Raw genomic sequence first — 12237 nt, 5'->3', positions numbered from 1 at the left:
CCATGGGTTATCATTAAGCTCACAGATAAATTCTTGGCACTCTTCCAGAGATCCGTCCCATAATAGCAAGATACCGTCAATGAATCTATGCCAATTTTTAAAATGCCGTTGGAATTTATTCGATGGGTACACGTGCTCGCCGTCCCACCATCCCAAAAAAAGGTTGGCGTAGGAGGGTGCGCACCGTGCCCCCATCGCTGTTCCCGATATTTGTTTAGAAAACCGACGATCAAAGGTAAAATAATTATGTCTCAGGACATATTCTAGGAGGTCAAGTAAAAAAGAATCATGCCTTCTATCACCTGTGCTGAATTTGTCCAGGAAATATCCGGCTGCCGCCACCCCATCTGCGTGTGCAATATTGGTGTAAAGGGATTCCACATCTAGTGTCACCAGCCACGTGTTGGTTGAGGTCTGGGTGTGTTGAATTTTCTGGATGAGATCAGTCGAATCTCGGATATATGAAGGCAAAGTCAGGACCAAGGTCTGCAAGAAATAATCAACGTAACTACACGCTTTTTCACAAAGTCCCCCTATTCCTGACACTATAGGGCGTCCTGGTGGACAGGTTAAGGACTTATGGATCTTGGGCAGCATGTAGAATGTGGGGACCTTGGGGCTGTTTACCATCATAAAATCATACTCTTTCTTCACAATAATCCCGTATTGCAATGCAGAGTCCAGGAGTCGTTTCAGTTTATTCTGGAAGACCGATGTTGGATCCGAGGGGAGTAATGCATAATACCGTTGATTGTCCAGTTGTCGTTTTGCCTCAGTCAAGTATAACTCGATTGGCCATAGGACAATATTACCCCCCTTATCGGCCTCCTTGACCAAAAAGACCTGGTTCGATCTTAAGGTCATAATGGCTTTTCTCTCATCCTTAGAGAGATTCTCGCCACTAAGACGATTGGGAGGGAGGGAATTAATATCACGGAACACACTATTGTAAAATAGTTGTATTGCAGGTATTAAGGCCAAATTGGGGGTAGCTTGTGAGGGTAGTCGTAGGGGACAAATCCTCCTACCTGTATTGGCAGATGTCTCGTTTTCTTGGAGAAGATCCAATAAGTCTCGGAGTGTCTGGCGATCCGCATCCGGAACCTCATCCAGCAGGGAAGGTTGCTGATATAAAATTTTGAAAGCTAACTGCCGACAAAATAAAAAGACATCTTTAATTAGTTCGAACTTATCAAGTGGGCACATAGGGGAAAAGGTGAGACCCTTACTTAGGACGTTTACTTCTGCAGGTGATAATGAGTAATTGGAAAGGTTGATGATCTGTAAGTCTCCAGAATTGGAGTTACTATTTTCCATTTGACAAGTTGTTAATTCTTGTTCCTCCGTTTGTCTCGTTTGTATAACGGGGATGGTCCCTTGTATCGTCGAGTCCGTTTTTTGAGATTTGTTTGATCTCCGCCTGCCCCTTCTGATCTTGTGTCCCCATCGCTTGAATCTGTTACTAAAAAATCATCACTCGATGATTGTTCAGTGGTTTTGTCAGTGGTAGGGGCTCTACTCGGTCGGGGTCTGTAATTGCCTCTATGTGTCCACCCAAAGGCTCTATCCCTTTCAAAGTCCGTCTTGTCCCTCTGCATCCTGTGTTTTTTCCCCTGGATAGTCTCCTTTTCTAGTTTTTCTATTATCTCCTGTAATTGATTTTGGAAGGGCTGCACAAGTGTCAATTTGTCAAAAGTGGTCAATTTGCTCTCTAATTCTTTAATCTTGTCTCTTGTCTGTGCTAGCACTGCCTTGTCATGGGAGATTAACATATGTATAATGATATTGGAACATTGCAGCAAACCTTTTTCCCACATAGATTTGAATTCATCATCTGGCTCCCAAGATGGGAAGATTTGTACCCTAAGACCACGTGGGGCAATATTAAGGCGTTGATATTCTTCTAAGCTCCTGATATTCCAGTATACCTTTGTCAATGTTTTATGAGCTTCAGTTAGTGCCCTAGAGATAAATTTGAAGTCTCCATCAGCTGTTGCATCTGAGCTCAAATCAAAGACCGATCCCCCCTGGCTGGACCACAGGGATTCACGGTATTTCAAATCCATAATTAATACTCAAATCAATTGCCAAGTGGCAGATAGTAGTGTGCTTATAAGGTCCGTGGAAACAAACTCGTATGTACAGAACGAGCCAAGAAACAATGCATGAAAATATGTAGGGGACCTAGCACAACCTAAACTTTATACAATGTCTATCGGCACATATATAGCAATTTATGAACTGGAAAGAAAAAAGAGGAATGTGCCGTATGACAATACAAGAGTAAACCTTTATTCAAATACAAAACAGAGCAAATCTCCCAGCATAGGGATGATAGAAGACATAAAAACATTTAAAAATGTACCAAGTACATATCAAACCATATAGTTGGTACTGCCAGGTAAGGCAGTCCAACAAACCATTTCCTCCACCGACAAAAAGGAGGTATAAGAACCACCCTTGATGGTATATAGGTCAAACAAATAATATCTTAGTAGGCACACAATACAAGCTCTAATATAGATAATACAGTAGTAGAAATATCACAATGGTCTTAAAAGCAATGTGCTATCCCTATTGTATCTAGAGGTAAGTCAGGAAGAGCGTATATGTGAAGTGTCCATACATTACAAGTCAGTAAGACAGGTCAGGAGGCTGTGTGGGACAAAGTCCCATGCTGTCCACAGTCAGGGTGGTTGGGTCGGTGGATTGGAAAGGGAGGGCTCCCCACGCGTTCCGTCCCCAAATGGAGACTTCACCAGGGGTTGAAGTGCCCTTTCAGACATCAGACCCCATATATACCCCCCGTCGTACCTGCAAACACCTGCCAGCTTGATTAGCATGTCTACCGGAAGTGACGTCTTCCTGCGCCGAAACCGGAAGTGACGTCTTCCAGTGCCGAAACCGGAAGTGACGTCTTCCAGCCCCGAAACCGGAAGTGACGTCATCCAGTGTCAAAGTTCAGTAAGTGTCGCGAGATTTGGCTGTTAAGCAACAGATATACAAATACTCATTGCGCATGTCCTCCTCTGGTTCGCAAGGGACAATGGCCACAAGGACAAGTGCAGTCTTTAAAGGTTGGATCATTTGTGGCATTTAGTGAGATTCGGCGATATAAAGAATACTAGAGAGTGCGTTGTGCTAAAGTAGGCAACCAAGCCTACATTTTTAAATATCATCCCTATGCTGGGAGATTTGCTCTGTTTTGTATTTGAATAAAGGTTTACTCTTGTATTGTCATACGGCACATTCCTCTTTTTTCTTTCCAGTTCATATATTGCTATATATGTGCCGATAGACATTGTATAAAGTTTAGGTTGTGCTAGGTCCCCTACATATTTTCATGCATTGTTTCTTGGCTCGTTCTGTACATACGAGTTTGTTTCCACGGACCTTATAAGCACACTACTATCTGCCACTTGGCAATTGATTTGAGTATTAATTATGGAATTGAAATACCGTGAATCCCTGTGGTCCAGCCAGGGGGGATCGGTCTTTGATTTGAGCTCAGATGCAACAGCTGATGGAGACTTCAAATCTATCTCTAGGGCACTAACTGAAGCTCATAAAACATTGACAAAGGTATACTGGAATATCAGGAGCTTAGAAGAATATCAACGCCTTAATATTGCCCCACGTGGTCTTAGGGTACAAATCTTCCCATCTTGGGAGCCAGATGATGAATTCAAATCTATGTGGGAAAAAGGTTTGCTGCAATGTTCCAATATCATTATACATATGTTAATCTCCCATGACAAGGCAGTGCTAGCACAGACAAGAGACAAGATTAAAGAATTAGAGAGCAAATTGACCACTTTTGACAAATTGACGCTTGTGCAGCCCTTCCAAAATCAATTACAGGAGATAATAGAAAAACTAGAAAAGGAGACTATCCAGGGGAAAAAACACAGGATGCAGAGGGACAAGACGGACTTTGAAAGGGATAGAGCCTTTAGGTGGACACATAGAGGCAATTACAGACCCCGACCGAGTAGAGCCCCTACCACTGACAAAACCACTGAACAATCATCGAGTGATGACTTTTTAGTAACAGATTCAAGCGATGGGGACACAAGATCAGAAGGGGCAGGCGGAGATCAAACAAATCTCAAAAAACGGACTCGACGATACAAGGGACCATCCCAGTTATACAAACGAGACAAACGGAGGAACAAGAATTAACAACTTGTCAAATGGAAAATAGTAACTCCAATTCTGGAGACTTACAGATCATCAACCTTTCCAATTACTCATTATCACCTGCAGAAGTAAATGTCCTAAGTAAGGGTCTCACCTTTTCCCCTATGTGCCCACTTGATAAGTTCGAACTAATTAAAGATGTCTTTTTATTTTGTCGGCAGTTAGCTTTCAAAATTTTATATCAGCAACCTTCCCTGCTGGATGAGGTTCCGGATGCGGATCGCCAGACACTCCGAGACTTATTGGATCTTCTCCAAGAAAACGAGACATCTGCCAATACAGGTAGGAGGATTTGTCCCCTACGACTACCCTCACAAGCTACCCCCAATTTGGCCTTAATACCTGCAATACAACTATTTTACAATAGTGTGTTCCGTGATATTAATTCCCTCCCTCCCAATCATCTTAGTGGCGAGAATCTCTCTAAGGATGAGAGAAAAGCCATTATGACCTTAAGATCGAACCAGGACTTTTTGGTCAAGGAGGCCGATAAGGGGGGTAATATTGTCCTATGGCCAATCGAGTTATACTTGACTGAGGCAAAACGACAACTGGACAATCAACGGTATTATGCATTACTCCCCTTGGATCCAACATCGGTCTTCCAGAATAAACTGAAGTGACTCCTGGACTCTGCATTGCAATACAGGATTATTGTGAAGAAAGAGTATGATTTTATGATGGTAAACAATCCCAAGGTCCCCACATTCTACATGCTGCCCAAGATCCATAAGTCCTTAACCTGTCCACCAGGATGCCCTATAGTGTCAGGAATAGGGGGACTTTGTGAAAAAGCGTGTAGTTACGTTGATTATTTCTTGCAGACCTTGGTCCTGACTTTGCCTCCATATATCCGAGATTCGACTGATCTCATCCAGAAAATTCAACACACCCAGACCTCAACCAACACGTGGCTGGTGACACTAGATGTGGAATCCCTTTACACCAATATTGCACACGCAGATGGGGTGGCGGCAGCCGGATATTTCCTGGACAAATTCAGCACAGGTGATAGAAGGCATGATTCTTTTTTACTTGACCTCCTAGAATATGTCCTGAGACATAATTATTTTACCTTCGATCGTCGGTTTTACAAACAAATATCGGGAACAGCGATGGGGGCACGGTGCGCGCCCTCCTACGCCAACCTTTTTTTGGGATGGTGGGAGGGCGAGCACGTGTACCCATCGAATAAATTCCAACTGCATGTTAAAAGTTGGCATAGATTCATTGACGGTATCTTGCTATTATGGGACGGATCTCTGGAAGAGTGCCAAGAATTTATCTGTGAGCTTAATGATAACCCATGGAATATCATATTAACATCTGATTTTTCACAGGACAAGGTCGACTTTTTGGATTTGAAGATCACCAATATAAATAAAGCATAGGAGAAAAGTGAGTGTAATACATAATAAAATATAACTTTTAATCTAATATATTAAAATTCAAGGTATATCTCAGATTTGGCAGTGTGTCACAAGAATACCTGCTTTATTTATATTGACAGTTATGCTTTATTTATATTGACATTTGTGAGTAGATTGTGTTACCTAATGGTTGCTCTTTTGTCTTTGAAGATCACCAAGTCAAACGGCGGGCTAATTACGAATCTCTACCGCAAGAAGACGGCTACCAACAGCCTGCTACATCACAGCAGCTTTCATCCGGACCATTTAAAAACCGGCATCCCTGTGGGACAATTCATCCAAATAAAAAGAAATTGCACCCTACAGGAAGATTTCCATAAGAACGCATCAGAACTAACAGGGAGACTTCGGAACAGAGGGTACCCCAGAAAAACAATTTCAAATGCCTATATTCGGGCCCGTGACTGGAGGAGAGAGGACCTCCTGACCACCAAAAACAGGACGTCTGAATTCCACTTAGGTGTGGTGACTACATATAACAACCAATGGTCTGAAATCCTTGCCATCCTCTCTAAAAACTGGAATATCCTACGGGCCGAACCACGTCTGCGACCCCTGATCTCTGAAAAGCCCACACTTATAGCCAAACGGGCCAGAAATCTAAAGGATAGCCTTTCCAACAGTCACTTCAAACGTCCAACTCGACCATTGGGAAGAGGGTCTAAATTGAATGGCTCCTATCCTTGTGGAAGCTGCTCTGTCTGCCCATTACTACCAGCTTCTCGGGAATTCATGCATCCCACTTCAGCTAAGAAATTCCCTCTACGAAACTACATAAACTGCAGATCCAGAAATGTTGTCTATGCCCTGATTTGTCTGTGCAGAAAAATCTACGTAGGGCAAACTACACAAGAATTGAGGAAACGTACACAACAACATCTATCCAGCATTACCAACGCAGGTACGCATTTCTCACAGGGAAAGACACTTTCCACGGTTGCAGCCCACTTTCGCAACTTTCATGCCAGCAAGACTAGAGGTCTCAGTGTTGTCGGTTTGGACGAAGTTACGACCAATATCAGAGGAGGGGACACCATCCCCGAATTGCTTAGACGGGAGGCACGTTGGATTTACTACGTGGGGACGCGGGCACCTGATGGCATTAACAAAGACCTTTTATTCACAGGTTTTTACAAGAATAGGTAGACGATCTCCAAGTATGCACTCCGCTAAGAATTGAGTGGCGAAAGAAGCATATCACAATTTGGAACATGGTCAAGATTTATGGGTAAGCTCTCATATACACTGTTCCCCTTTTTACACATGCATTCCCTTCACACATATTATCTTATATAGTCCCTAGTATACTATTCTTGCCCCTACTTTAGGATTGGACAACCATATACTCACCCCTCCAATATGGGTCCTGTACCCCTTGTAGTTTTGAGCCTCCTACAGCCTCAAAAACCCACCTTTAGTTATGGGACTCTTATAGTCCCCCTAACACTTATTTTCCCTTCTTCACAAATCACTAATGTATGTTTTCTGTTTTCCTTTCCGATTTACAAGTACTTACCCATTTATGACCAACAACCTTACTTCCACCACCCAAAGAACTGCGGAGATGCAGCATATGGTCGACCAAATGTGGGAATTTGACTCCGATCCTGGAATCTTCCTCTATCTCTCCTATTTTGGATGCCCCATCTGAGCCTTGAGAAGAATTTTACATCCACGAAGCTCCACCAATTGACCTTTTCAAATATATGCAGTTGCATCAGCTCCTGACATGGACTTACCCCCACTGACTAAATGGAACACAGGGATCAAGCTAAATAGCACTGTATCACTTCTATACTGTGATTTTGGGCAAATCTTACTGCCATATAATATGTTAAACCCTCTGGGATAGGGATGATGAACCTCTTTTAACATTATGACCTGTTGTCTTCTATACTCAACATATGATATCGACCCCCATTGGGTGCCCCCCGTCGTGCTTTCTTTCCTGCACTAGCTTGCATATCTATGATACTTACCATATGACGCCGCCTCGCCCGCTACCTATAACCAATTCATTCTTACCCTTTTTATGAGATATTACTACTTTGTGCTTCAATGTCTGTGATATATACGGACAATATGCACTTTACTTCTATGCTGCCTTGTTATATACGCCAAATCAGTACCTCTTATGCACCCCTATGCACGTTTAAATACACTTTAACGTATTGGAAACATTATTTTCATGTTCACGAAATAACCAATATTAATATCGACGTATGTCTACCTTACTAATCCTTTGATTATACCTGTGTAACTCGTGTGACACTTTAATAAATTATTTATATTTTGTACTTCGTCGTTTAAACTGTGTATATATTGATACCAGTTCATTGTACCTATTTATGGTTCTGAATATAGGTGTATCATATACTTTCTTTTTTTCTTTCTTTAACTATATCTTTGAGGGATATCGTATCCCAAAGTATAAGACACAGATTTTGTGCAAATTGACTTCATTGTTGTAAATCTAGAACCTTGGGCTTGGTTGCCTACTTTAGCACAACACACTCTCTAGTATTCTTTATATCGCCGAATCTCACTAAATGCCACAAATGATCCAACCTTTAAAGACTGCACTAGTCCTTGTGTCCATTGTCCCTTGCGAACCAGAGGAGGACATGCGCAATGAGTATTTGTATATCTGTTGCTTAACAACCAAATCTCGCGACACTTACTGAACTTTGACACTGGATGACGTCACTTCCGGTTTCGGGGCTGGAAGACGTCACTTCCGGTTTCGGCGCAGGAAGACGTCACTTCTGGTAGACATGCTAATCAAGCTGGCAGGTGTTTGCAGGTACGACGGGGGGGGTATATATGGGGGTCTGATGTCTGAAAGGGCACTTCAACCCCTGAGGAAGTCTCCATTTGGGGACGGAACACGTGGGGGGCCCTCCCTTTCCAATCCACCGACCGAACCACCCTGACTGTGGACAGCATGGGACTTTGTCCCACACAGCCTCCTGACCTGTCTTACTGACTTGTAATGTATGGACACTTCACATATACGCTCTTCCTGACTTACCTCTAGATACAATAGGGATAGCACATTGCTTTTAAGACCATTGTGATATTTCTACTACTGTATTATCTATATTAGAGCTTGTATTGTGTGCCTACTAAGATATTATTTGTTTGACCTATATACCATCAAGGGTGGTTCTTATACCTCCTTTTTGTCGTTGGAGGAAATGGTTTGTTGGACTGCCTTACCTGGCAGTACCAACTATATGGTTTGATAGGTACTTGGTACATTTTTAAATGTTTTTATGTCTTCTATCATCCCTATGCTGGGAGATTTGCTCTGTTTTGTATTTCAATAAAGGTTTACTCTTGTATTGTCATACGGCACATTCTTTTTTCTTTCCAGTTCATATATTGCTATATATGTGCCGATAGACATTGTATAAAGTTTAGGTTGTGCTAGGTCCCCTACATGATATCATGATATAATCCACTCAGTTATGTTAGTCATATGCTATAGGGATCATAGTATCAATAATATCAGATGTCACGCCACAGAGATAAAATATACCATGATACCATAGCTCAGGAAAAAAATACTGCAGTTACCTACCCCCTATGTCTAAGTTTGTTGATTGGCCCCATAGCAGCTAACATTATTTCTAACACAGAAAATGTATTTTAGGCAGTGCCGATTGTAGCCTTTTTGCTACCTGAGCTGAAACTTGAAAATGCTGACCTTCCCCCAGCGTGCACATGCCCGATGATGCTAACTTACACACTAGTATTCTGTCTATAACTATTGTCAGTCAGACATTAGTGAAATCTACAATCTAGTAGCTTACAGGGGATGATCTGCTCCATCAGAAAGAGGACTTCTTTATGATTTCTCCAAGCCATGATTTATCTCTGCTGAATTTACAGTCAAACATCTTCAGCTCTATGCAGCACAAATCCACACGGTTACCCTAAATATACCACAGTCGCTTTCCACAGTATAATGGAGCATGTTCCTAATATATTTTATTCTCACAACATGACTGAACACACTATTCCCAACATAAAACATCCTTTATATAGTAATAAATTGTAGTGTATGCAGCACCCACAATTTATTAGGTGCCCTAATTTAGCCTACCCCTTTATACACAGCCTTCTCCTGTACACAAAGCCTCTACCAAGTATACACAGCCTCCCAAGTATACACAGACCCCCAGTATACACAGCCTCCGACCAGTATACACAGCCCCCCCTTGTTTTCACAGTCTCCCCCCAGTATACATAGCCACCCCTGTATAAACAGACTCCCCCCTGTATACACAGCCTCCACCATATAGACTGCTCAGTATATACACTGTCTCCCCCTGTATACACTGCCTCCCTCTGTATGCACTGCCTCCCCTGTATACACTGCCTCCCCCTGTATACACAGACTCCTCCTGTATACACAGTTTCCTCCAGTATGTACAGCCTCCTCCTGTATACACCGCCTCCCCCGGTATATACAGCCTCCCCCTGTATACACAACCTCCCTCTGTATACACTGCCTCTCACCTGTATACATAGCCTCCCGCTGTATAAACATCCTTCCCTGTATATACAACCTCTCCCGGTATACACAGCCTTCCCTGTATACACTGCTTCCCCCCAGTATAGACAAATTCCCCCTGTATATACAGCCTCCCATGTATGCACTGCCTCCCCAGTATACACAACCTCCTCCGAGTATACACAGCCTCCCCCTGTATACACAACCTCCCTCTGTATACACTGCCTCTCCCCTGTGTACATAGCCTCCTGCTGTATAAATATCCTCCCCTGTATATACAACCTCCCCCGGTATACACAGTCTTCCCTGTATACACGGCTTCCCCACAGATTCCCCCTGTATATACAGCCTCCCATGTATGCACTGCATCCCCAGTAAACACAGCCTCCCCCAAGTATACACCAGCTCCCCCTGTATAGACAGCTTCCTCCGAGTATACACAGCCTCCCCCAGTATACACTGCCTCCCCCTGTATACACTGCCTCCCCCTCTAAACGCATTCTCCTCTGTATACAAAGCCCTCCCCCTCAGAGTCCTGCAGAGCGGTGTACACAGGCGCGATGTGCTGCACCGCTCTGCCTATCAATTACATTAGTATCTTCAATTGATTATTTAGGTAGTGCGGACTTGACAGCCATTTGTCCGTACTATTGGTTAAAAGGGCCTGCAATCTGCCATCTGAGGTGGGGACAGGTGAGGACTTCACCCCACCTAATGGCAGATGCATCCCTGCTTCATGTCCAAGTCTCAGTGTATATTTGGGGCATGCAAGACTTGCGTTGCACTCAAATGCATTGTATTAAAAAATGCATGTTTTTTTAAATGCGGGTTAAACTCGCAATGTGCTCCACTTTTGCAAGTTATGTGAATGAATAATGAAGTCTATGGGGATGTATCAAAAATGCACTGCTCTCTAAGATAAAAGCAAGTGCAATGTGTTTTTCATGCATTCATTGTTATAGAACTAATATAAACTAAACTAATATGTTTTTAATGTGTACAAAGATGTTGTGAATATACAATTAAACCTAGCATTAAAAATGCATAGTGCAAACGGAATAATTAGAAAAGGATTAGACTAACTGGAAAAAATTTTTATGATGAAGGGATATTCCTAAATTGTTAGTTGCATTGTAGCAGCAACGTTGCCAGTAGGTGGTGATAAAGAGCTTTGCATTCTTTCTCCTAGCAAACTGGAGCATTGCAAACTACAGGAGTACACAATCCATTAGTCAGCAACTACTAACTGTTTAATATTTCTTACTGTTCTAGAATCAGATTTATTACTACTTATTATGCTCAGGCTGCATGAAACCACACTACCACCAAGTGGCTGAAATTGGGCATAACAAAATGCATTATTTGAATATGTACTATATGTGTATTTGCAGTCTGTAAGGGTTAGTATTTGTATTTACATTTTATTTGTGTTAAATGTATCTTCCTGCAGGTTATCAGAGGAATGATTGTCTGGTACCCTGGAAAGTCCCAGAACGGAGAGGCCCACATTTATCAAAAGTAGTACAAACTGCACTATGGCGAAAGGTCTTCAAAAAAATACTTTTTTTGGTGAAAGATTTAACATAGAGCATGCGGCACAGTTCTGTCGAGTTGCAGTAATAAATATGGTGCAGAGTATTTTCACATCTCTTTAAAGAAAATCTACTATTTGATTTGATGCATTATGAACCAAACATACCTTTAGAATGCTGTAGCTTCACCATAGCTCCCAACCGTCCCGGTTTGGCCGGGACAGTCCCGTTTTTTTTACTTCTGCCCTGCATCACAGGCAGATGGGAGATTGTCACAGTGATTTCCTCCAGGTCCCGCAGTGGCTGGGGTTGTTCCGGCTCTGTGTCCCGCATAGTAAATACCTTCAAAGTCAGAACTCATAGTACTGAATGGCTTCTACAGACATCGGGCAGGGAATCCTTTTGGGAAGTCTTGGGTTAGCGGAGAGCAGGGACCACGTCATCAGGTTCAGATCACCATCTGTCCATATATAGTGTCTACCTAGGGATTCCCCAGACACAAGGTTCAATTAAATAAATTTTAGCCCACCCTGGGATCGAACCCCAGACCCTCTGC

At 42.6% G+C, this 12237-nt stretch overlaps 1 protein-coding gene across 1 annotated transcript; it reads left to right on the top strand.

The window, feature by feature from the left end:
- The first annotated feature begins 5756 nt into the window (after nt 1-5756).
- LOC140070198 (uncharacterized) lies at nt 5757-8917 on the top strand. Its single transcript, XM_072116546.1, has 2 exons — nt 5757-6858; nt 7140-8917. Exon 1 carries the CDS (start codon nt 5757-5759, stop codon nt 6774-6776), a length of 1020 nt encoding a protein of 339 aa, XP_071972647.1. The 3' UTR covers nt 6777-6858; nt 7140-8917.
- The last annotated feature ends 3320 nt before the right edge of the window (nt 8918-12237 follow it).

The sequence above is a fragment of the Engystomops pustulosus genome, chromosome 7, assembly GCF_040894005.1.
Source record: "Engystomops pustulosus chromosome 7, aEngPut4.maternal, whole genome shotgun sequence".
Classification (NCBI taxonomy): Eukaryota; Metazoa; Chordata; class Amphibia; order Anura; family Leptodactylidae; genus Engystomops; species Engystomops pustulosus.
This window is presented reverse-complemented; position numbering and strand designations above follow the sequence as displayed.

Excerpts from the sequence above, each read along its gene's own strand:
- LOC140070198 (XM_072116546.1), top strand. The coding sequence starts at position 5,757 with ATGGTTGCTCTTTTGTCTTTGAAGATCACCAAGTCAAACGGCGGGCTA.